The 27374-nt window shown below is 34.3% G+C and overlaps 1 protein-coding gene across 1 annotated transcript; it reads left to right on the plus strand.

The window, feature by feature from the left end:
- The first annotated feature begins 6726 nt into the window (after nt 1-6726).
- On the plus strand, nt 6727-11787 carry LOC118044208 (disease resistance-like protein DSC1). The gene is made up of 6 exons (XM_073406597.1): nt 6727-7157; nt 7481-8030; nt 8396-9488; nt 9598-9897; nt 9995-11377; nt 11470-11787. Exons 2-6 carry the CDS (start codon nt 7552-7554, stop codon nt 11785-11787), a joined length of 3573 nt encoding a protein of 1190 aa, XP_073262698.1. The 5' UTR covers nt 6727-7157; nt 7481-7551.
- Nucleotides 11788-27374: the final 15587 nt, after the last annotated feature.

Raw genomic sequence — 27374 nt, forward strand, 5'->3', positions numbered from 1 at the left:
ATTTAGCAATAATAATATAAAAATGAGATTAGCAAGGCGTTTATTTGCGATGCCCAGTTAGGTAGTTGATATGGGATATAATTGACATAATGAAAAGTTAGGAGGGTATTTTTGTTAAAAAGCATCATTTAATTGAAAATTCTTTGAGATGCGCAGTTTTCATTAACTTTTTTGCAAGGGGGAGAAAATCTGGGAAACCTTTCCCATCATGTTTTTCACGACATGGATTCAGATCTGAAAAAAAAAACACTTTTCCTTTTTCTTTTTTTTTTCATTGTATTATTTGAACATAATTTTATTTTCATAAGGTCTCCTGTTTAGGTGAATTGGATCTGTATGTCCTAATTAAGTAGCCTTTTCATTTTGGGCCTATGTTTATTTTCTAAACTGGGCTTTCCCTTGACTTAGCCTAGGGAATGCTTTTCCACGTTATCATGTGAGAGACCTTTTTTTTTTTTTTTTTTAAATCTAAACAAATACATAGGTCTCATAAAATATTTTAGTATTATTATTAAATTTGAAAATATAATTTTTTTTAAAAAAATTATGATAAATTTTTTATTAATGTATCTCTTATTTATTTTAATCAAAACAATGTTTTTAATTGATATTATTGTTTTTGTTGAAAACAAAAATATTTTATAATTATTAAAACAAGTTAATAAAAAATATTAAAATAGTATATTTATACCTGTGTGATTGAAAGTTTAAAAAATCATAAATATGATACAATTATTTTTAGAATACATTTAAATATTTTAATTATAAAACACCAAGTTCAATGAAATCTTCATCAATAATTTATTATTATTATTATTATGGGAAAACTGAAAAAGAAAAAGCAAAGGGCTAGGCGGCCCTAATCTATTTATTTTCTTTCAATTAAGGGGGTGAATGACATATTATTCGTTCCTTATTTTTTTTGAAAACAAAACCACAGACGACCTATTGTCTGTAAAAACTAGAAAATTAAATGTTGCTATCAGCTCTCAAATCGCAACTTGCACCCTGTCATGCGTGCCTCTGAAAATTATTATAAATTAACTTAAAATATATATTAAAGTTCTTAACTTTTCATATGAACAATGAACTTTAGTAAGAAAATCTTAGTCATTTTTAGTGTTGCAGGGTAATATATAATCAATATTATTAAACAATTTTAAAAGTTAAATTGATAAGGAAAAACTTATACGGGTGCTTCTAGGATATTCATTAAGCATTATTTAAATGTGTTTCTTAAACTTCTTTTATTATTGAATTGTGGTAAAAAAAAATTGAAAATCAAATATTCAAATAAATTACATATTAAAGACTAATTTATCTATATAACTACTTTATATGTCCAAGTTTAGGTAATATGGGTCGTGGAATTGATGCTTTGATTTATATCCCGATTATAATATCCCAAAAAATTAAAAATCAAATAATCAAATAAAAATCAATGAAATATGTTAAATAATTGTTATTTTATATGTTAATGTTTTTAAGTATGTATAATAAATTATAAGCAAAAAATTAAACATATAAATTAATTTGGAGTAGAGGAAGTAGAGCGTGTGATCTCATGTGACTTCTCCTCTTGAATGTGTGGCCTGAAGTGTCTATGCTCCTGGCCACTGAGGTAATGTAATTAAGGGTGTGTTTCAGAAGGGATTTTGTTGGGTTTTTTTTAAGGTACAATTTTCTTAAAGCATAAATTATATCTCATTAAAAATAATAAAAAAAAATATATGTTTTTCATATGAGTTATTTAAAAAAAAACCATCCACACCTCTATCCCAAACACACACAAAAGAATTAACTTTGATATAAAATCATATATCTATTATAGTGTCTTCTAAAATTTTAACACATATTAAACAAACCACAATGACTTAAAATTTACCTCCCAACATAATAGAGGGATCAACTTTGCCTTCTAACCAAAAGTATAAGGACTCAAATTGATTTTAAAGACATGCCAAAATAGTAATTGATCAAGGAAAAAAATATCATTCAACCGATTATTGTGAAGGGAGAAATATCAGTTTACATATAATTCCTTTATATATGTGTGTGTGTGTCAAATTAACATTTGCACCCAAGATGTTAAGGTGGTGAGTTTTGACAAATAAAATAAAATTGGGAATGCTTTTACAATGATGGATCAAACTAAAAGGATAAAGCTTCTTTTCCTAAAAGACCTTTTGATAATTGGATGTCATGACAGACCTATTTACCCATATTAATTAATCAATAATTTCACCAAGTCAAAGTGGGCTTTAACTATAGTAAAGGGGTTGGTATCTATCACAATTTTTCTCACTTATTCATTTTGGCGATACTTAAAGTATTAGTGGAGTGTTGAGAAGACAATATTATTTTCATGTATTCATTTTCATCCAAGTAACATGTTATGAGTGGTTTTGACATTTATGACCTGAAAAAGTGCATTGGACTTTATATTTTCCATGACTATAGCAAGTCTTATCTTTTTCATGGTGTTTTTCCCTCCTTAATTGAAGCCTTGAATCATCATATGGCTTAGAAAGAGTTTATCCATAGGAATCCAAAGCTCTTTTATGGTTTTAAGAGATAGTATATTGATAGCCGAACCATAATCCGCCAAAATACAATTCATCATCTTTTCAATGATGTAACCTTTGATAAAAAAAAAGAAGAAAAAAAGAAGCAATTATAGAGTTTTGATCTGAGCAATAAGTCTTTATTGTTGAAAATATCTTCATGGTGCATACACCGTGAGATAAGTTTTAAGAGTCATAATAACTTTTCTTTATTGCTTCATTAGTAAGAGTAAGCATATAAATATTTCCCATCCTTCTTAGCTTCTTTGGTATGTATTCATTCAGTGTAATGGGCTTTCTTAAGTTATGAGCTGGCAAAACCTTTTTTTAACTAATGTAGACTTTCATCGTATCTTTTGGTGAATTGGTTCATCAATTGTTTTCTTTACCATCAAGATTTTTATTATAGTAAGCTTTTTCATCTGCACCTTTCTTCCTTCCTCTTTTATGAGTGACCAAAGTCCATTTTTCGTTATCATAATTCTCAGATGAATCAAGCTTCAAGCTGCTTACTTGTAATATAAGGGTTATATGCGAAACTTGACTTAAGAATATGGAGAAGCTCATAGGAAAAATGATGTCAAGTTCTATAGGTTCTAGTAGTGACTGATGCGAACCCAAATTCATCGTATTCATGATATTAAAAGTTGTTACTTCATCATAAAAAATAATTTTCTCATTCTCATGTAGCCTCATGAACTTATCTTTCAGCACAAAATATTTTTCTATGCGATGACTAATCAAGTAATAATATTTGCAATAATTTGAATTATCTATTTGGTTTACTTCTTTTGTATGTTTCAACTTCAGTAGCTTAATGAGATTTTCTTTGAGAAAATAATCTAGCATTCTAGATATGTCCTAGTTACGGAATAGATACTCATTTTCCTGTCACTTTTTAAAGGATGACTTCTTTCTTTTACCATTTTGAAAAGTAGTTAGTGTTGCATAATCATTTATTTTAACTCCAGTTGGTATTTTTATGGCAACATAATTAGTTATTAAAGACTGTTCCTTAAACTTTAGACTGCTCTTTCTAAATCTACGACCTTCATACTTATTGCTCTTGGGCTATTGCAGAGGTAATTATGAGTTTTTAACAGCAACAATGCTAAGTTTCATGTTCAGTTCTTGAGTAGCCAATTCTTTAAAAGGCTTTGGTTTGATGCCTTGTAAAATACATCGTAGTTCCTAATATATCCCTTGAATACAAATATCCAGCGCATAAGTTTCGATAAGTCAATGCTTAGAATCGAGGCTAAGGTTTCTCTACCAATGAATATAATCAATGACATGCTTCTCCTTTTATTGATATGCATTGATGAGTTCAATCTTACTAACCACATGATGAGTGTTGTAGATGCAATTAAGAAACTCAAGTTCCAATTGCTGCTAATTATCGATTGAGCCAGGCTTCAAGTGTACTAGTCGAAGGGATTACCTTTCAAAGAATAGACAAATTATTTTACCATGAGATCACCATTAGTTTTGACATTGTTGCAAGTCTCCACAAAGTTAACTATATATTGCCTTGGATTCCCTTTTCCATCAGATTATTGAGACTTTGATGGTTGATAGCTCAAAGGCATCCTTATCAGGTCAATCCTTCGAGTGTACAGCTTCACATAAGAATATGAAGGTTAAATTGATCTTTTTACTTTGTTCGTTATGACTTTTTTTGATAAGTTCTTTTAGTTACTTCGCGGTGAAGATGTCATCGGTACTATTGTGGATATTTCTAGTGGCTCCAAATGTAGAATCCTCAATGACATCTAATTAATCTACTTGCAAATCCTTTATAGTTGAAGTTTGGCCTTCCTCATTCATGCTCTCAAGTTTGTTTATCAACTTTGTTATCTTATGTTCTTTTGTCATGAGTGAACTCGAAAGCCCTTCGATGATTTTTGACAAGTTAGCCACTTGATTCTCCAAAGATGCAGTCTCGATCATCATCACCAACATGGTGCTAAAACCCAAAACCTTTCTTGATGATTGACACTTGGTTACCAAATCAACAAAGATTTTATTAGCAATCATCTTGTTAGGGAGATTGATTTTGCTATAATACATGCATACCTTCACATATGGTAAGCACAAAAGGAGATAATAATCAATCAATCATGATGTTTTATTCACCAAGCTTAAAAAGACATGTTGCAAAGACAATTAACATAGTACTGTTCTGTCAAATTTATAGGGTATCTGGACGGAATGATAATGCACAAATGGAATTCATGCAAATGTGGATATCTAGTCATTGAACAAACTAAAAAATCATATTGAAGAAGCCATTGGTTTTTGCTGAATTTGAGAAATCAAATAAAGATCCAGGATACAATACATGTGTGAGGGATTCTTTCTTGAATAGATTCTATACAAGCATCTACAACTTTGCAAGAACTGGAGGGACAATTGGTGGTGGCTTGGTTTGGCAAATCTTGGCTGAAGGCATGAACTTATATTATGATGGATATAAGATTATTTCATCTTAAAACCCATCAACAAGCAGTGTCATTGCTCAACAATCTCATAAGATGACAACTCTTGAAAACATTGAGAAGGCTTAAATAGATGGAGTGCGTGATGAGTTGTTTGCTGAAGGCCGATGTGTAGTGGAAGATACTTTCGAGACAGGTCCTCAATCCTCATCCCATGAAGCACCGCTCTTTTCTGCAGGTGCAACAATAAAAATCATTTTGCTCGAGTCTCCTGGCTGAACCCCATTGGGAAAAGATCATGACTTTACCTCTGGATTTCCAGAATCAATTACTATAGCTCCTCTTTTCTCTCCTAGTAGTCTATGATAAAAGCCCAAAGTTCTAAAAATAAAATAAAGGATAATTTCTCTAATATGTGCATGCAGAAAACATATGATAATGATAGATATCTCTCACACATTGGTATGTGTGCCACACACGACAACCTATTTATCCTACCTGTTTGCCAAGTTTTTATATTTGTTTTATTTTTAATTTTAGTTTCTAAACACTTAATAGTACTATATTAGATGAATTTTGTTTTCTTCATCAAAACTAAGTGTCAACTAAACCCCATAAATTTTTCTTAATATTGTAAGATCCTTATGTCAAAGCATCCAAAACATACTGCCAAGTCAATCTCAAATAAAATCAATGTGAAGAGATCAAATTAAAAAAAAAAAAAAAACAAGTTTAGAGATCAAAATAAAAAATAGGACATGAACTCCCCCCCTAATCATACAAATCAATTCCTAGTTTTGACAAAAAAAAACTAAATATTTCTTATTTAATCTTCAAATTTGTTTATTGAAGTTACAATTATTTGAAATTAATAAAATTAAAATTTGCTTTCCCAAACTGAGCATTAACCAAGAGATTAAATATTTTCGCGAAACATCCAGAATCTCATACATATGCATTAAAAACAAATAACCAAGACCAATCATAAAGCAAAACAATGTTAAAGGATCAATTACTTTTTTCTTTATGAAAATAAGAATTAAATTAAATTATAAAACTAGATGATACAAGTTATTTAGTGGAACTACTAGCTAAAATGAATATTATTTTATCATTAATTAAAAAATATATATTTTTGTAAAGTTGGTCTATATTTTAAGTAGTCTTTTACATTAGTACTTCGTTAATCTAAATATAAAAATATTAAATTAAATTACATGATAATTAAATAGAAAAAACTTGTTTTTACAAAGAAGAAAAAATATATTTTTTAGTTCAAGAATAATATTTTTTTTTTTTGAATGAATGCAAGCTAAAAGAAATTGACTACTCAATACATATTTCCAACATAATGCTTATTTTCTATATCTCCTATAAATCTTATAAAAATTAGTTATGATATGTATATTTTTGTCCCTATTTAAATGAAAGACATCTTCAAAATTATGTTAAATTCTAATCCAATAAATAGCCTTAAGAAAATAAAGTGTCAATAATAGCATGGAAATCATAGGTAAATTGAGAATTTCTTATGAATAATACTAATAATTAAAAAAAATGGAATTTTGTTTGCAAAACCCAAAACAAAGGTTGAAATGGGTTAAGATTTTGGAGGGCTTTTTGGTTTGGAAGACCCAAACAAATAACTGTAGGCCATCATGACAGGGTACCGTTGCCATTGACAAGTCCATTGGCCAAGGTATTTGGTATTGACCCAAAGTCTTCTCACATTCTCCTGTTTCTTGATCAATAATTGCTAGTGACCCCAGAGTCTTCTCACATTCTCCGGTTTCTTGATCAAACCATCTCTCATTTAGATAAGATGAGATCAGATTGTCTTTAAGAATTTACTTGAAGGCAATAGACAAGAAAAATCGTCTCTTATCATCAACAATATTCAGCTTCTTCTTCGTCTTGTTTGTTGATGCATTGCAGAAGTCAACTGTTCTTATGACCTGTAAGTATTCTCAGATTCACATATTTCTTGATCAAACCATCTTTCATTTAGATAACGATGAGCTCAGATTGTCTGAAGAATTTACTAGGAGGAGTAGGAGAAGGCAATAGACAAGAAAAATCGTCTCTTATCATCAACAATATTCAGCTTCTTCTACGCTGAAGGAAAACACAAGTCAACTGTTCTTATGATCTGTTGGTAAGTCTTTCTGGTTCATGCGTCTTCTATATTTAATATTATATATACGAGTTTGATAAGTTTGTTTCATGAACATATTAATTCTTTTTGCTCAGCTAGTGACTGTTCTTGCAATGAAAGTAATAGCAAGCTAGCATTGGTAGCAAGTGACGAGTGATCAAATCAAGATAGATCATATCAAATTAAGCTAGTATATATCCATCGTTAAGAGTTTAAGGAATTTTCTGATAAATATATGTTGTGTGGGTTCTTATACTCTTAGACTTCAATTTCTCTTAATGAATGTTCAGCTGTTGAAGTGGGTGCTCTTTGTATGTCTTTAGGAGAAAAGGAGAGCACTTATTGATTCCGATTCTTAGTGATTGAGGAAGACACGATCTTGTAACTATCTGATATGGTATCTTCATCTGCTGTTGCTCAAAAATGGAAGTATGACGTGTTTCTTAGTTTCAGAGGTAAGGATACGCGAGATAATTTTATCAGCCATCTCTATGATGCTCTGTGTCGTAAACAAATCAAGACCTTCATAGACGACAAACTTGAAAGGGGAGAAGAAATTACGGATGCACTTTTGAGAACAATTGAAGAATCGAGAATTTCAGTGATAATATTCTCAAGAAACTATGCATCTTCTCCATGGTGTGTGGATGAACTAGTGAAGATACTTGAATGCAAGAAGGAATACGGGCAGATTGTTTTACCAGTTTTCTATCATGTGGACCCGTCCGATGTTGACGAACAGACAGGGAGTTTTGGGAATGCGTTTGCTGAGCTTGAAAGAAAATTTGAGCAGAAGATGGACAAGGTTCCAAGGTGGAGAGCTGACTTAACAAGTGCTGCCAATATATCCGGATGGGATTCACAGGTTACTAGGTAACTATAGATTCTCATCTTCAACCTTTTTTTCTGGAATTATAGCAATTAAAATTTATTTATAGCAATTAAAATTTCTTGAAGTTGATAATCATATTTTTTGATTCAGAAGCATATGTTTTGAGCTTTATAATTTGTTATGTGACTTCTAAATGTTACCAAATGATCAGTTTAAAGTATAGTTTTTCCATGCATCTGTAAATTTAGAAAAAGAATTACTTGCAAGTGAGTGGGATTAGATTTCACATGTATGTGGTGTTATAATGTATGGCAATTGGAATCCGTCACACAAGTTCCAACCTCAAGAAAAGATTGTGTTTCTTTGGGGTACTATTTGACATATCTGTTCGTCTCCATGTTGGCAGGCCTGAGTCGAGACTCGTGGATCAAATTGTGCATCATATTTTGAAGAAATTGAATTATGCATCCTCAAGTGATTTGAAGGGCCTGGTCGGAATGGATTCACGCATGAAGCAAATCGAAGCCTTATTATGCACACAGTTACCAGAGGTTTGTGTTGCAGGAATATGGGGCATGGGTGGAATTGGTAAGACAACCATTGCTGGAGAGATTTTCAACAAGATCGCAAGGGAATATGAAGGTCACTATTTTCTTGCAAATGTGAGGGAGGAATCAGAAAAGAATGGAGGATTATTTCGTATGCGAGATGAACTTTTCTCTAAAATAACAGAGGAAGAAAATCTACATATTCGCACTCCACGTATTGGACACCCTTTCATTAAAGACAGGATCTGCCGTAAAAAGGTTCTGATTGTTTTCGATGATGTGAATGATGTAGATCAAATTGAAATGTTACTTGGAGGATGTGATTTGTTTGGTCCAGGAAGTAGAATTATCCTAACATCTAGAGATAAACAGGTGCTTAAGAAATATGCAGACAAAATATTTGAGGTTGAGGGACTGAATGACCGGGAAGCCCTTCATCTCTTTAGTTTGCATGCATTTAAGGATAACCAGCTCCCATACAATTATATGGAGCTGTCTGTGAGGGCAATAAATTACGCTAAAGGGAATCCGTTAGCTCTTAAAGTCTTAGGTTCCTTTCTATTTGGCAGAACGACAAAAGAATGGGAAAGTGCATTGAACAAGGTTGAAAAACTAACTCGGCAAAAAGTTCATAGTGTGTTGAGAATAAGTTATGAAGCACTTGATAGTGAAGAGAAGAGTATATTTCTCGACATTGCATGTTTCTTTAGAGGGCATCGAGTTGATTTTGTAAAGCGGATACTAGATGGCTGCGGTTTCAAAACAGATATTGGATTTAGTGTTCTCATTGACAGGTGTCTCATTAAAATTTCAGATGACAAGGTTGAAATGCATGATCTTTTGCAAGAAATGGCCCATGAAGTTGTTCGAAAAGAATCTGTTGACGAGCTAGGAGGACAAAGCAGATTGTGGAGTCCTAAAGATGTATATCAAGTGTTAACCAAGAATCTGGTGAGATTCATATACACCAAAGTTTTCCTTTTCATATGCAATGCAATATGGTTGTACTAGTAAGTTTAAAATCTTACTTAAACTTTGTTTCTCCTTCACTGGTTTTCAGGGAACTGGAAAAGTTGAAGGGATATTCTTGGATGTTTCAAAAATAGGAGAAATTGAGTTGAGTTCTACTGCCTTGGAAAGGATGTATAAACTTAGACTGCTAAAAATTTATAATTCTGAAGCTGGAGTTAAATGCAGAGTGCACCTTCCTGATGGCCTCAAGTCTCTTTCTGAAGAGTTGAGGTATCTCCATTGGGATGGTTACCCTTTGACATCTTTGCCTAGCAATTTTCGTCCACAGAACCTTGTTGAACTTAACCTATCATCTAGCAAGGTTAAGCAACTGTGGAGAGAAGACCAGGTATTCTAAAATAACTCTGTGCATGCATAGTTCTTTCATTGAAATTAAGTGTGGTATGCACGTGTAATTTCTTTCTGTTGATTTTATTTTTCTTCAGGATCTCGTCAATTTAAAAGATGTCAACCTCAGCAATTGTGAGCACATAACTTCCCTGCCAGACCTTTCAAAGGCCAGAGACCTTGAGAGATTGAATCTTCAATTCTGTACAAGTTTGGTTAAGGTTCCTTCATCTATACAGCATCTTGACAAGCTTAATGATTTAGATTTGAGAGGCTGCAAAAGACTAATCAATCTTCCCAGTAGAATTAATTCAAGTTTTCTGGAGACTCTGAACCTTTCTGGTTGCTCAAATCTCAAGAAGTGCCCAGAGACTGCAAGGAAACTGACATATTTAAATTTAAATGAGACTGCTGTTGAAGAGCTTCCCCAATCAATTGGGGAACAAAGTGGACTTGTTGCGTTGAATTTGAAGAATTGCAAACACCTGGTTAATCTTCCAGAAAACATATATTTGTTGAAATCTCTTCTAATTGCTGACTTTTCTGGCTGCTCATCTATCAGCAGGCTTCCTGATTTTTCAAGGAATATAAGATACTTGTACTTGAATGGAACTGCAATAGAAGAACTGCCATCTTCAATTGGTGATCTAAGGGAACTCATTTATTTAGATCTTTCCGGTTGCTCAAGTATCACGAAGTTTCCAAAGGTTTCAAAAAATATAAAGGAGCTGTATTTAGATGGGACAGCAATACGAGAGATTCCCTCTTCAATAGAATGTTTGTTTGAACTTGCTGAATTGCACCTGCGAAACTGCAAACAATTTGAGATTCTTCCAAGCAGCATCTGCAAGTTGAGAAAACTGGAGAGGCTTAATCTCTCAGGTTGCCTCCAATTTAGGGATTTTCCAGAAGTCTTGGAGCCGATGGTATGTTTGAGATATCTCTATTTAGAACAAACAAACATAACAAAGTTGCCTTCACCGATTGGAAATCTGAAGGGACTTGCCTGCTTGGAAGTGGGAAACTGCAAATATCTAAATGACATCGAATGTTATGTTGACTTGCAATTGTCCAAGAATTGGGTGAATTTATATTATCTGCGTAAGCTAAATCTAGATGGTTGCCATATATCGGTAGTGCCCGACAGTCTTGGTTGTCTATCGTCACTAGAATTGTTAGATCTAAGTGGAAACAATTTTAGTACTATTCCTTTAAGCATCAATAAACTCTTGGAGTTGCAATATCTAGGATTAAGGAATTGCAAGAGACTTGAATCATTACCGGAGCTTCCACCAGGGCTATCAAAGTTGGATGCAGACAATTGCGAGAGTTTGAATTATCTAGAATCAAGCTCATCAACTGTAGTTAAGGGGAACATTTTTGAATTCATTTTCACTAATTGCTTGAGCTTGTGTAGGATCAATCAAATCTTGCCGTACTCATTAATGAAATTTCGACTTTATACCAAAAGGCTCCATCAGGTCTGTTTCTCAAATCTCTGATATACATCTTCTTTTTTTCTCTATTTTCCACCTTTCATTTTAAAAAGAGGCTATTTGAATTGTGTTAGCAGCTACCCGATGTTCCAAAAGGGGCATGTTTCTGCCTCCCTGGAGGTGTCTCTCCGCAGTGGCTTAGCCATCAAAGTTGGGGATCTACAGTAACATGCCAGTTGTCTTCACATTGGGCTAATAGCAAGTTCTTGGGTTTCTCTCTTTGCGCTGTCATTGCATTTCATTCTTTCGACCATAGTTTGCAAGTTAAATGCACATATCACTTCAGCAATGAGTACGGTGATTACCATGATGTAAAAAGAGACAACCTATTCTTTGTAAAAGATAAAATATTAAGTGTTACCATCCACTCTCGAACCGCAACCTGCATCCTATAATGCATGCCTTGGCCAAATAACTGCAAAACAATTATTATAAACTAACTAAAAATATATATTAAGATTCTTTACTATATACATATTAACAGTAAACCATCATAAAAAGTCTTTCCAAGCTAATATATAATTAAAATTATTAAACAACTTTAAAAGTTATATTATTGATAAGGGAAAAGTTAAACGAAGTGCTTTTAGGATATTCATTAACCATTATTTGAATGTATTTCTTAGATTTTCATTTATTATTGAATTGTAGTAAAAAAAATTTGAAAATCAGATATTCAAATAAAAATCAATGACTCTTAGCAAGTGTACTAAAATCACCTGATAGCAATACACAATTTATAATGGGAAAAATTACTTATTTACCAGCAAGGTTTGAAAAACGATTTTAATATCTCTTTCTATATATTTAGAAATTATATTTCAAGATTTAAATTTTGATAAAAAGATGAAAATATCCTTTATATAATATAACCCATACAAAGGGAACAATATATCAATCTAGTATACATAAAAAAATGATTTTCTCTCCATGATTTCTTCTCTTCATCTCCACGAGCACAAACTAAAACAAAGTATTCTCTTTGTAAATTGACTTGTTTTATCCTTCTTTTTTATTTTTTATTTTTAATCCCTAGTAACTTTTGAAGAGAGTTGAGATTTTGATTGAATTGTTGAATTTGAGATGAGTAAAGAAACATTTGATAGTAAGAATATTGATTTGAGTCTCGATATTGCTCCTAAGACTGCATCAAAATTAGAAGTGTTTAATGGAGTAGTAGCATTGTTTAGGAACACGTTTAAAATTGTGTTTTTAAAATTTTGAATTTTTATGTTTAAAAATATATTTTTTTATATTTTTAAATAATTTTGATGTACTGATATTAATAATAATTTTTAAAAATTAAAAAAATTATTTTAATGTATTTCCGAATAAAAATATACTTTGAACCATAATACTATTATATTTTCAAACACCTCATAAATTTAAATGATTGGACGGACCTATTGTGAGAATCATGAAAGCTATTTGAATTAGGGCTCGGCAATGTAAGAGATAGTAAACAATTCAAGTTCCAAAATAAACTTAAAGCCTTTCGATGGAATTGAATCAACTAAAAGGTAATTATGGCCACGTGAGGCACATTATAAGCTAGTGAGGGAAGTGTTGCTACTGAAGGAAGAACAAACTTGTAGATGATGATGAGGCATGAATAGATTCATCCATGTTTCTTGAAACGAACAACAAAATGAATTGTAAAGAGAAGATGTCTTACGCTGAATGGGATGCGACGAAATTGAAAAAGCTTCGAAATGGCCTTTCCACATTTGATTGTGTGACTTCTCCTTTTGAATGTGTGGCCTGATGTGTTTATACTTATGGCCACTGAGGTCATGTGGTTTACTTGACAAAGGAGTGGAGGAGAATAGTTATCTTGGTGTTTGAATGCAGTTGCCACATTTAATACGGTAGGCATTGTACTTACCATTGGTGGTGGCTGAGAGGCGGGTGATAGCCACTAGAGAGAAAAGTAGGCAATGCACTTACAATTTAAGGGATAAATTTAGGATCGGGCCCCATAATAAAGAATTAGAGGAGCACCGTGTAGCACTGGTAGGTGGTGCGTGCCGCCATGGTGACTTTTCAGAGTTCGTAATAATGCATTGTGATGTGGGCTACTGCAAGGAATTTTCATGATACCAAGTCAAGGCGGTGACTTCGAGCAAGTCTGATTTGGTTAGCCTAAGTGGACCGGAGAGTTGTGTGCTTGGGGTCAAATGAATTTGAGAGCAGTTCGGTTGAGTCAGCCCAAGCTTACTAAACTGAAATTAAAATATCAACAAAGAAGGTCAAACTATAATTTTTAAAGAGCAAAGAAAAAATAATAGAAAAAAAATGCATACTAGAGACATGCGTCAAACCAATAGGAAACAAACATGGCAATGCTCTAAACTAGGGGTGTTCACGGTCCGGTTCGGTCCGGTTTTAACATAAAAATTCAACCGAACCGGAAAATATCATTTCTTGTTAATATAACCCGAACCGAACCGAAAACCGGTTCAAACCGAACCGGTTTTGTTCGGTTCGGATCGGTTTTTTAGCCTTAGAAACCAGAAAAACCGAAACTAATAAAATAAAAGAAAACTTTTGGGGAAGAGGGAAGGGGGAGGGTGAGTGGGGTGAAATGTTTTGGGGAAAAGGGAAGGGGGAGGGTGAGTGATGGTGAGTGGGGTGAAATGTTTTGGGGAAAAGGGAAGGGGGAGGGTGAGTGGGGTGAAATGTTTTGGGGAAAAGGAAAGGGAGAGGGTGAGTGGGGTGAAATGTATTGGAGGGGGGGCCGACAGATTAAATTATTGAAATAAGTTAATTAAATTGTTGAAATGCGTTCCAAAGGGGAGGGAGGTTCGGTTTAGTCCGGTTCAATCGGTTTAAACTTTTTAAAACCGGAACCGAACCGGACCGGATGGTTTTTTTAAAATTTTTAATCGGTTTATTCGGTTTTTTTATCGGTTCGGTTTTTTCGGTTAATTTTTTCTCGGTTTTCTCGGTTTAATCGGTTGGTCGGTTTTTTTGAACACCCCTACTCTAAACAACACGACATAATGATATTTTTGGACACTGAGAGACACAGCTCAAAGGGCATTGATTAGTACTTAAAAGTGCATATTTATCAAGATTTTATATCATCATTTTGCACTTAAAGTATCAATAACTCCTTAACTAAAGCATGTTTTATAATAACAAGTCTAATACTATAAAATGCTCTAATTTATGGTAAATGTTCATCTTAAATGCAGGGCTATCACATAAATCAAAAGATTGATTGATGAATTCAACTACTGAAATTTGTGAAGATAAAGAGAGGGTGAAACTTAGAAAAGAGATGTTGGTGCAGTCCAAACTGGAACACTGTTCAATAATTGGGTCATATCTCGAGTTCTAGATGTTCAAATGACCTCAAAGTTTTACACAGATTCAGTAAGACATAGGCCTACAACTTTCATGTTTTCATCAAGATCTAAGAAGGCCGTTTTCAAGTCCAAATTATAGCAACAACGGAGAAGTCCGAATCTGTCCTGCAGCCTTAATACTGTTCAGTGTTTGGCCCATATCTGGAGTTCTAGAAGTCCAAATGACCTCTATTTTTGTTTCCCGGAAAGCTAAGTCAATTTCCTACAACTTTCATGTTTTTTAGTGGACCCAGTTCGGATGGTAGCATTTTGTTTTTTATTCAGACAAGAAGATAAGGATTTTCACCAAGTTAAAAGTTGGCCACCCACTCAACAATTAGTCATCAAATCAATAATTCCAAATTTTGGCATATAAAAGGAGGCATTTGCCATGCATTTGGGGGCTTGGTTGTTCAGATCAAGTTCATGCTCTTTATTTCTCTCTTTATATATTTTTTTGTAATTTTTAAGTTTTGCTTTCATTAATATCTTGTTTATGCTTTTCATGTCCTTTCCTTTCCTTAGTTAACTTGTATCTTATTTATGTTTTTGTTTTGTTTATTTATGTTTCTCTTCTTCATTATGTTTAGCTAAGTTTATTATGTCAAGGTGAAAAGGTTACACTAATGGTGTAAGAATAAGTATGGTGTAAACTCAACATGGACCTTAATGTTTAATATTATAATGTCTTATCTTTTTATCTTACTAATTCTTAATATCTTGCTTGTTAAATGGTTAATCTAGATTTGTGTTGTATAACACTTGGTACAACAAATACTTGGCACTCTCATAGCCCAACCGTATGGTATTACCTGCACCTAGGCTATGAAAGGAACTTGATTTGTTGTTAACATCAGTTAACATCATGAATTCCTGACAATATTTAAAAGTTTAGTGTTATGTAAATAAGATAATTAATATGATCATGTTAATAATTTATAATGAGCTATTAATGAGAAATCATCCGATTGGAACCTCCTTTATGTGTGGTTTCCAATTGAATAATAAGAGTTTATACTATACTTGTTTGAAATACCATTAGTGGATCCTCTAACCTTGACATTTGTTTTTATCATTGTTTAATCCTTACATTAATCTTTCATCTCAAGTTCTCATTAATTTCTTCATCTTCTTCTTTTATTATTATTATTGTTGTTGTTGTTGTTGTTGTTGTTGTTGTTGTCTTGTTATTTATAATTTATATAATTAGCCTCTCTGTGGTTCGACCCCGGTCTTGTCGGGTTATTTATTACTTTGACAATCCTGCACTTGGGAGAAGACATCAATCTTTTGGTCGTGTCAAGTTTTTGGCGCCGTTGCCGGGGAGGTAAATTCTTGTATAAATTATAATATTTATTTTATTTTTTTATTTTTACTTTTCTTGTATCTAAGTTCGTTTCTTTTGTTTTGTTTCGTTTTCTTTTCTTTTCTTCTTTCTTTTCTTCTCTTTCTACACGTGCATGGGAGTTTGGTCACGTACATTAAATGATAAACTTTGTAAGGTATCCTCATCTTCTTTAGAAAACATGGCCGAAGAGGATAATCAATCGCTTTATAATGAGAATAATGAGAATAATTGGGTTAGAACACTTAGAGACTACATGAATCCAACAAGAACAATTGCGCGATTATGTATATGTTTTTCTTCTGATGCATCTCATTTTAATTTTAAGCTAGGCATTATTCAACTTTTACCTTCTTTTCATGGCTTAGATCTAGAAAATCCATACTTGCATTTGAGAGAATTTGAGGAAGTTTGTAACACTTATAATGACTCAAATTGTTGCATGAACACCATCAGATTAAAGCTTATTACTTTTTCTTTAAAAGATAAAGCTTTCTTGGCTACAAAATTTGAGACCAGGATTCATTCGTGCTTGGGATGAAATGCAACAATACTTTTTAAATAAGTTTTTTCCATCTCACATAACAAACTCTTTCAAAAGACAAATCACCACTTTCACTCAAAAACCAGGAGAAACATTTTACCAATGTTGGGATAGGTATCGAGACTTGATTAATACTTGCTCTCATCATGGTTTTGAAACATGGAGATTGGTTTCACATTTTTATAAAGGATTAACACCTAAAGATATGCAAATGGTGGATTTGATGTGCAATGGAACTTTTAAAGATAAAGACCCTGATGAAGCAATGGAGTACCTAGACTTGCTAGCTGAAAATGCTCAAAATTGGGACACTACGGGCACTTATGAGGCATCGGGTAAAACTCAACCTCATACATCTAATGGAAGTATGTATAACCTTAGGGAAGATCATGACCTTCAATCCAAGTTTGCACCTTTAGCTAGAAAAGTCGAGGCACTAGAATTAAAAAGGAGTGGTCAATTAAAATCTGTTCAGGACATTGTGTGTCAAATCTGTGAAACAAATGAACATCCAACCAATGATTGTCCAACTTTGCCTTCTTCCAAGGAACGCCTCCATGAATAGGCCCATGCTTTAAACAGTTTCCAAAGGCTCAATCATAACCCATACTCGCAAACATACAATCCTGGTTGGAGAAATCACCCAAATTTTAGTTGGAAGAGTGATAACAATAATACATAAACTTCACAACCATCGTTTCAAGCACACCATAATTTCCAAAATTCTCATGGATATGCACCTCCTTATGCTCCACCTCCTAAAATAAATCTTGAGGAAACATTGCATTCATTCATTGAAAAGCAAGAGATAATCAACATTTAACTTGCTCAAAGCATGACAGGTTTTAAAGATACTCTTGCAAAGTTAACATCTGCTCTTAGTTTTCAAGAGAACGGTAAGTTTCCATCTCAACCACAACAAAATCCAAAGGAGAAATACAATGTAAATGTAAGTAGTTCCAAAAGTCAACATATGGATCAAGTCAAATCAGACAACACTCTTCGCAGTGGTAAGGTTATTGAAAAACCCACTCTTGAACCTTGTGAGAAAGATGATGAATCAATCTCTGAGGGTAAGGAAGGGGTTGAATCTAAACATTGTAAAGAAAAGACTGATTTCCCACCAGCAGTTTCATTTCCTCATGCCATGACCAAACAGGAAGCAATCGATGATGAAAAAGGCATCGAAAATGTTATCGCGGATCATTTGTCAAAGTTGACAATAGATTCGACATCTAACATCACACCAATCAATGATTACTTTCCTGATGAATCTTTACTTTGTCTTAGTTCAATGCTTTGGTTTGCTAAAAATAACAATTTTCTTGCTTCAGGATTTTTGCTAGCTCATTTGGATAACCAAGATAAAAGAAAGTTTTTGAGCGACGCGCAAAACCTTTATTGGGATGACCCTTACTTATTCAAATATTGTCCTGATCAAATATTTCAACGATGCATTCCGACAATGAGGTAAGTAGTGTCATTAAATTTTATCACTCTAAAGCATGTGGGGATCATTTCTCGTCAAAAAAGACGACTGCAAAAATCTTACAAAGTGAATTTTACTGGCCCATCATGTTCAAGGACTCATATGCATTATGCAAAACCTGTGAAAATTGTCAAAAGGTAGGATTTATTTCAAAACATAGAGATTCTTTAGATAATCTTCTATTGACTCTTAAGTCTCATCATAGTGGAGATGTGCATCGGGCAATTCATGATTTATGACCCTATTTTCATAAAGAACAAGCTCGTCATAGTCTTGGGAATCTGACTATATAAAAAAAAAGACCCTGTTTGCCAGTTTTTAAGAAAATTGGATGGGAAGCCTATCCCCGACCCATAGAGGGCATTTAAGCCGTTCTTGGACGTAAAACCAAGGAAAGATGTGAGCCACAATCACAACTACCTGTACATCCACATGTTTTTTTTTCAAAAAAAAAAGGGAGAAAGAGAGAGAGACTCCAACTGGCTTCCATATACGTGATATGATTGCATTTTCTTTTTCTCATCTATAAAACCTTCTTCTTCTTCCCTTCATTTCTACTCAACTCATACATTCATCAAATACAAAAGTGTGTAGAAATGGCAGGTTCCTCAAGTAATCACATAAACAATATTTGTGTTTTCGGTGGATCCAGTCCTAGGAAAGAAAAAGAGTTTTTAGAATCAGCAAATCATCTTGGTCAGGTACTAGCTGAGCGAAAGATTCATTTAGTGTTTGGAGGAGGCAGCCTTGGGTTAATGGGGGGAGTGTCAATAGCTGCATCTTTAGGAGGTAGTCAAGTTTTGGGGGTTGTCTCCAAAGCTTTAGCACATGGGGACATCATTGGAAAAATAATTAGAGAGGAATTACAGGTCCCCACAATGTCTGATCGACTGAATGCAATGTTTAATCATGCTGATGCCTTCATTTCCTTACCACGTGGTCTGGGCACATTGGAAGAGATCTTTCATATTTCCTCTTGGGCCCAACTGCACATTCACCATAAACCCATAGGTTTGTTAAACGTTAATGGTTTTTATGATAAGTTGTTGTCTTTTCTTGATCATGCTGTGGAACAGGAATTTCTAACATCTTCAGCACGACAAATCATAATCTCTGCTGCTACTGCTGAACAATTGATTGACCAATTACAATCTTTCATCCCTGTAATTAATCCTCCATGAGTCGTATAAATTGGTCAACTAAGGAAAGCCGTAAAAAGCTTAGATTGGATTTGAGCCTTCGTTTGTAAAAACTTTGTGTCTTTTGGTTTTATTATTGTGTCTTGTTGTTTCTTATATTTTTTTAAGTGTGTTTCAGGTTTGTTAGTGTTCGTTATTTCAGGTGATGTCTTCTATACTCTATCTTTCTACCTTAAGACATTGAGGACAGTGTCTTATTTTGGTTGAGGGGAAAGGGTAGTAGTTGATATTTTTTTTTTAAAAAAACTTGTGTTTTCTATTTCATAAACTATTTGCAAAACTGTTGTTACTAGGATGACAGAGTAAAAGGAGTTCTTTTGTTAAAGTGACTCTTGAGACGCATCTTAGTAAACATTCTTAACAGGGTCTATTAGAATACTTCTTGAAATATTCAAGTTTACAAACTCTCGTATTGGTAGCACTTGATTCTGCTCATATGCTCATTTAACAAGTATTTTTAAATCTTCATTTTCACACACACACTTTAACATAGGATTGTGGGTTGCACATTGGATTATTATATTATTTATGTTATTTTGTTAAAGGTAACAACTAAGGGAAAGGGATAGTACATAATTTGCAAAAAAAAAAAAACAATGATAATAAAAAGGTAGATAAGTTTGGTTTCGTAGCCTTCCTAACCTAAGCAATTAAGCCTGAAGGGGTGTTTTAACACCTAATACCCTAAAGTCAACTGACTTGGGAGCTATTGGCCCAAAGCTTGTTACATGGGTTGAGGAGAAAAGCTTAAGGGAATCAAACATTGCACTATCTACGTATCAGTATCTGTAACCCGAGTTGTTAAGCTCGTAGAGGTGTTTCAACACCTAATGCCCTAAGACCAACTGGTCTGGGAGTCATTAGACTAAAACTCGTTACATGGGTTAAAGATACATTGTGTTTCAAGTTGTATGTGTATATAAATAAATAAATAAATAAATAAATAAAGAAAAATAATAATCCCAACCTAAGGAAGATAGCCTTAAACATTAGAACAAAAATTTGTTTTTCTTCCAAGTAAAGCCCCATAACTATATGTTGATATTTTGAGCACAAAAGAAAGGTTTAGTAATATCTTGTTTAAGAGGTATTGAGCAGATATATGAATTTAATGAGAGTTTGTTTATCTGGATAAATTAAAGTAAGTTGAATGATGAATGCCTTGCTTTATGGAATTTGCAAATTGTTTTTCTATTTTAACGCTTTGATTACTAGGGACTAGTAATAAGCTGGTTGGGGGGTGTTATTAGTACTTAAAAGTGCATATTTATCAAGGTTTTATATCATCATTTTGCACTTAAAGTATCAATAACTCCTTAACTAAAGCATGTTTTATAATAACAAGTCTAATACTATAAAATGCCTTAATATATGGTAAATGTTCATCTTAAATGCAGGGCTATCACATAAATCAAAAGATTGATTGATGAATTCAACTACTGAAATTTGTGAAGATAAAGAGAGGGTGAAACTTAGAAAAGAGATGTTGGTGCAGTCCAAACTGGAACACTGTTCAGTAATTGGGTCATATCTCGAGTTCTAGATGTTCAAATGACCTCAAAGTTTTACACAGATTCAGTAAGACATAGGCCTACAACTTTCATGTTTTCATCAAGATCTAAGAAGGCCGTTTTAAGTCCAAATTATAGCAACAACGGAGAAGCCCGAATCTGTCCTACAACCCGAACACTGTTCAGTGTTTAGCCCATATCTGGAGTTCTAGAAGTCCAAATGACCTCCATTTTTGTTTCCCGGAAAGCTGAGTCAATTTTCTACAACTTTCATGTTTTCCAATGGACCTAGTTCGGATGGTAGCATTTTTTTTTTATTCAGTCAAGAAGATAAGGATTTTCACCAAGTCAAAAGTTGGCCACCCACTCAACAATTAGTCATCAAATCAATAATTCTGAATTTTGGCCTACAAAAGGAGGCATTTGCCATGCATTTGGGGGCTTGGTTGTTCAGATCAAGTTCATGCTCTTTATTTCTCTCTTTATATTTTTTTTGTAATTTTTAAGTTTTGCTTTCATTAATATCTTGTTTTTCTTTTCATGTCTGGTTTGTACCATATGGGAAATGGCGGTTCAATTGGTGGTAAAAGAATTGGAGCTATTTGCCCTATGCTCAATAGTTTAGCATATAAGTCTTTTAAAGGCATGGGTAAGGGTGGCAACTGCTCTGAAGGATACTTTGTATTTGGCCTTTGGTAGTTGTTTGGTTGGTAATTTGCTCGATTGTTTTGAAAAGGTTTAGCAAAGTTCATGTTGGTGGAATGAGGGATGGGCATCTGTTGGTCTTGGTAATTTATTTTCTTGCCTTTATACCTGCCTTCTAAATTGTTAATATCATATTTTCTTTTCCTTCCCATAAAACCTTTCTTCTCTAATGGTTCCGCTATACGCCCTGTTTTAATCCCTTGCTCTATCCTTTCTGCCACACATACCACATCATAGAAATGTTGAGATGAGTTGCTCATTAGATGCTCATAGTAAGGTGCCCTGAAGATATCAGTGAATAAAGTCACCATTTTTGTCTCTATCAAAGGGGGTTAGACATGTGTTGCCTCATCTCTCCATCTTTGCGCACAAGCCCTTACTGACTCTTGGCTCCTCTTTTCCATTGACATAAGGCTTGTTCTATCCGGAGCAATTTCCAAGTTGAACTTGTATTGCTTAAAAAGGCCTCAACCAAATCTTTCCAATTCTTAATTTTAATATTGTCCAGCCTCATATACCAGCTTAGGACAAATCCCGCCAGTCTATCTTGGAAAAAATAGATTAACATCTTGTCATCATAAATCACCTCAGCCATTTTATTACAGTAAGATCGGAGGTGAGTGTTTGGACACTCCAATCCAGTGTATTTTACGAACTCCAGTATCCTAAAGTTCTTTGGTACTATGATGTTTGGTACCAAACACACTTCTGCTACTCGCATAGGATCAATCCAATCATTACCCTCAATTGCTCTTAATCTTTCTTCTAGAGCTGACAACTTGTCATAGTTCACATTATCAGTGGACCTATTGCCGGGAGGTCCATCTGTTGTTAAATCCACGGTGAATGGAGCTTGACTTGGCGGAATAGAGGTGATAGGCACAAAGTGTTGTTCTGCCGTTGAATCTGCTCCCAAGTTTTGAGAGGTCCCTTGTATATGAGCTGCTGGTGCTCCCACAATTGGTTCGGTAGACGTTCCCTCCCTGTTTTTGGCTTTTAGAAGTTGCTCAAGTAGTTGGTCATGCGAGCAACTTCATTCTTTACAGATTCCAACTCATTCTGATAATGTGACTCTAAGTGAGCCCTTTCCTCGTTCTCCATTCTTGATCTTAGTCGGGTGTGATAGACTTTGGAGGGGGGACCTATGTTTCACGATCTGAAATGCATATGATAAATTATAAACATAATGCGTGATGAAAATGCAATGAAGATGCGATGGCATTTTTTTTTTTGAACTGATTCATGACCTTCGTAATCCCTTAAGCAAGATTTCTGAGTCATACTTATTGATGTAAAAGAATGTTTGCCAAGTTCTTATCATGGTCGGTTACCAAAAGTACATTAGAAAGAAAAAGTCATCGTCTTTCTTATAAATAAAAGTAGCTCATACAAAATCAAAAGAATAGAAAAAGGCCTTATAGATCACTACCCTAAAAGGCATTTCCTCAATTAGCTAAATCCCAAATAAAAGAGATGACAGCCCCCATGTACTCTCGATACTTTGTAACATCATTTCTAACTTGGATGGCTTGTTGATGCAGCCTTTTCGCATAGCGGGTTACTGGCTCGACTTGTTTTGTCATACATCGTATTTTATCATGGAACAAGGTGTTATCAGCGATTATTACTTCATTGTTGTTCCTTAAGGCTTCATTACTTCTTTCCAATACTCGGACCATTGCCTCCAACTATGTCATCTTATTTGTTGTCCTTTGCAGCTCTTCTCTCTCAATATCTAGCTCGGCTATTTTGGAGTTAATCTGAACTGCAAAGCTGCCAATATAATCCTGACACTCTTTGTGTTCTTGTTTAATCTCATTAAAACCTTCTTCCATCTTGAAGTAATGGCTCCTCAACTCCTTTAACTTCTTTTCTCGTACTTTAAGCTTGGATTGCAAAGCTATTCTTCATCCTTTCAAAGACTCAACTCTCTTATGGTAATCTCTCATATCAGACTCAGAGGCTTTCCTTGCATTTCTTTCTTCCTCAAGCTGTATTATATACGGAGCCCTGATCCTTCTTTCTTCTTCTATGTTGATTTCAGCTAGCCGATTCTTTTCCTTCTCATCTTCTAACTTATTTGTAAGATTATTTTTTTCTTTCTTTAAAGAATATGTCGTCTCTTTATCAGCATTCATTTTGCCTTTTGCTAATCTCTTGATCTTGACCAAATCTTTTTCAATAAGCCCATTCTTATTAGCCAACTCATCACATTCACTTATGCGATTCCTTAACTCATTCTGGACCCCTTTTGTTATTTCCTCAGATACCTCGACCCTTTTTTGCCATTCTTTCAACTGCTTATCTTTGTTTTCCAACTGTTGGTTCAAGTAATTTCTCAGCGTGTTTTCTTCATCCAATTGCTTTTCCAGGAGTTGTTGCTGCGCTTTGCTTTTGCTGAGATCAACTATACATTTTTCTAGCTGCTTTCTTAATTCTTCCTCATCACCAATCCTTTTCCTCTTTTGTTGCACTGTTGCTGATTTTGGTGCTACAACTTCAGAAAGCTCTTGATTTCTCCAACTTGTATAACTTTGACTACATGACGATTCAAATCTGCTTCCTTCTTCCTTTTTCATTAACAGGGGCTTTTTCCAATGTTGTTGGATAAGTTCTATCTCTTCAAGGAATGGTTGATGCTTGAACAAACCTGTAAAATCTGTTAAGCCCAAAGTCTTTGGTACATAATGCATTCCACCCAATTGTCTTGCCACGAGTGCAGGTGCAAAACTGATGTATCTGGTTACACCAATCAAAGGGACCCATGTCTTGCTTCCACAACTCATTGTGTAGATAGGGTCATTCATCCATGGTGCTTTCCATTTGAAGTTGCTTTGAGATATTGCAGTATACATGTCTATCCAAACCGTCTCGTCCCAATTCTTCCAAGTTTCCTCTATGGTAACCTTTAATGGTCGGAGGTCAAACCACCAAAAGTTATTGAAGATGTCTCTTGGTGTTTAAATATGACTAATAATCCATAAATACAACATAGGGCTGCAACATCTCATGGCTCCTTTTCCATTCATTCTGCAATGGTTAAGTGACAACATGGTTTCAGCTAAAATTACTGAAGAAGGATTAATTCGGTTATACTCATATTCTACAAAGACAATCGCGACTTCTAAACTGATGACTCCAATTTTGGATGGAAATAATACTAGTCCAAAGATGGCTAAAGCCACTAACCTATATCGTTCATCCCCCAACTTGCCTTCCTCAGCATTCTTCTTCATTCTAGCTTCAATGACCTTCCATTTAAAACTCTCATCAACTACTCTGCATTAACTGATTTTTTTCCAGGCCTAACAGATTGACTACCTCTGAAGCAGTGTCTTCAAATTTTCGTCTGAGGTAGATTTTTCTACTGTTATTTTGAAAATCTAGGACCCTTTCATTTTCCTCCATGGTAGGTTTCATATCAATGTTCCTGAAAGTAAAGCCTTGATAACTAGGATCCCAAAAGTTCAAGAGGGCTTTGATCGTTGTCGCTGTATGGGTAGCCTTATTAGTTGCGCTATCCTCCCATATCACCGTTCAAAGAGAGTTTCGTCCACATATCCCATTATAGACAATAATTTCCCTAAATCATTTACCATATGATTTATCTTGGTAATGCATGGCAACCTACTAGCATTGATTCTTGGACATTTTCCTTCAACTATCTGGTTCAACTCAGATTCTTGCCCAAACTCTTGGAAAGATAGGTACTTAGTCATGATTTTAGTTCAAAACCTAGAGTGATAAATTTAACATCATTAATTCGATGCAAATGAAATTATATATCTTGTGAAACAAAAGGGTAGGTTAACTATCTAAGTCTCAAAAAGGGTCCTATATTTCTCCAGTGACAATCTTCGTAAAGATAGTATGGGGGCATTGCAAGGAACAATTAAGGGACGTATGCCCACCATTACCAAGCCAGCACTCAGATATGAGTTGGGTGTTTCACGCATCTAAACCCCGACCAATAGTCATAGGGCAGATTACTAATTCCCCTCCTAACTTAATAAGATTGTGTGTGCTCCCCAAAAATTTAAAGTATGTGATGCATGAGGCAGTTCTATACAATGCATGAACATATATATACAAAAAATTGGCATGTAAGAAAATAAATAAAATAAGCTTATTAATAGGAAACATGCAAAAAAAAAAAAAACACAGTTATCAGACAAAAACAAAGCTTAGTCCACAAGCTCCCCAGAGGAGTCGCCATTCTGTCGCACGTGTGCGATGTCGCGGCGAAAACAATCCACCCTCAAAACTTTATCTTAATCTAGATATGGCAAATGTTTAAGAGACAAGGAAATTCATGTCTCTTTATTAATGGAAAGTTAGAATGGGAGTCGTCACCTAGTATTTGGTCACTAGAAACCCTAACTAATCTCAAAGATCGGGTACGGGGATTGGTTGCGTAAAGGGAAGTTATTAACACCCAAATATGCCCTACTTAAGGTAGGTTGCTTTGTTTAATTGTCTGATAAAATCTAAGATCTTGTCGTGTCTTCTAGTTGTTGGCCTGTCTATGGTTTTAAGAAAAGTCCTCTTCGATAAAGAGATCCTTATCTTATCGGGTAAAACCTAACCGTTCTAACATCAACAAAAGAATTTTAATATTCAGAATATGTCTTACGTATAAGATCATAAACCTAGATATTAAAAGAAAAAAAATAAAGTGTTAATACATATTTTTTGAATTATTATTTCTTTTGTGTGTGTGTGTGTGTGTGTGTGAAAATACAATATGATTTATTTTTAAGAGACTTGGCCGTATGCATGAAAACAAAGTTTTTTTTTTTGATGCCTTGACAAGAATTAAATATTTTAATACCAGCGTGCATCACGGTGGTGAGGGTTGTCAGTCGTGATACGCTCCCTTCTTGATTTGGAAATGGCTCTATTATCGCTGCCAACATCTCCTTCCTTAATTATCAAAGAAACCAGGTGTTTGCAGACGATGTCATGGTGAAACGGTGCCGCTTGGTTTCTTTTGATTATCGATGTCATGGCTCTATTATCGATGCAGGTAATTATTTTTTTGGCATGCTTCGTCGTCTATAATACCGTCGGCGGTCCGTCGGTGTTTGGTTTTTTTTTTAATTACCGGCAGAATTGGCGACGGAATGGGAAATTACCAACGATCCAAATTATAATGACAGTCATGTAATATTTTAATATTTTTTGTGCTCAACTTATTATGTAAAATGTTATAAACAATATCCACAATGATAAGAGATGGTAAACAATTCAAGTTCCAAAATAAACTCAAAGCCTTTCAGTGGAATTGAATCAACTAAAAGGTAATTATGGCCATGTGAGGCACATTATAAGCTAGTGAGGGAAGTGTTGTTGTTGAAGGAAGAACAAACTTGTAATTATGGCCATGTGAGGCACATTATGGCCATGTTTCTTGAAACGAACAACATTATGAATTGTAAAGAGAAGATGTCTTATGCTAAATGGGATGTGATGAAATTGAAAAAGCTTGGAAATGGCCTTTCCATAGTTGATTGTTGGGCTGATAGGATGATGGGTTGTGTGACTTCTCCTCTTGTATGTGTGGCCTGATGTGTTTATACTCAAGGCTACTAAGGTCACGTGGTTTACTTGACAAAGGAGTGGAGGAGAACAATTATCTTGGTTTACTTGATACGGTAGGCATTGTACTTACCATTGCTGGTGGCTGAGAGGTGGGTGATAGCCATTGGAGAGAAAAGTAGGCAATGCACTTACAATTTAGGGGATAAATTTAGGAGGTCGGGCACCGTAATAGAGAATTAGAGCACCATGTAGCACTAGTAGGTGGTGCGTTACGCCATGGCGACTTTTCAGAGTTCAT

The sequence above is a fragment of the Populus alba genome, chromosome 19 (assembly GCF_005239225.2).
Source record: "Populus alba chromosome 19, ASM523922v2, whole genome shotgun sequence".
In the NCBI taxonomy this organism is placed as follows: domain Eukaryota; kingdom Viridiplantae; phylum Streptophyta; class Magnoliopsida; order Malpighiales; family Salicaceae; genus Populus; species Populus alba.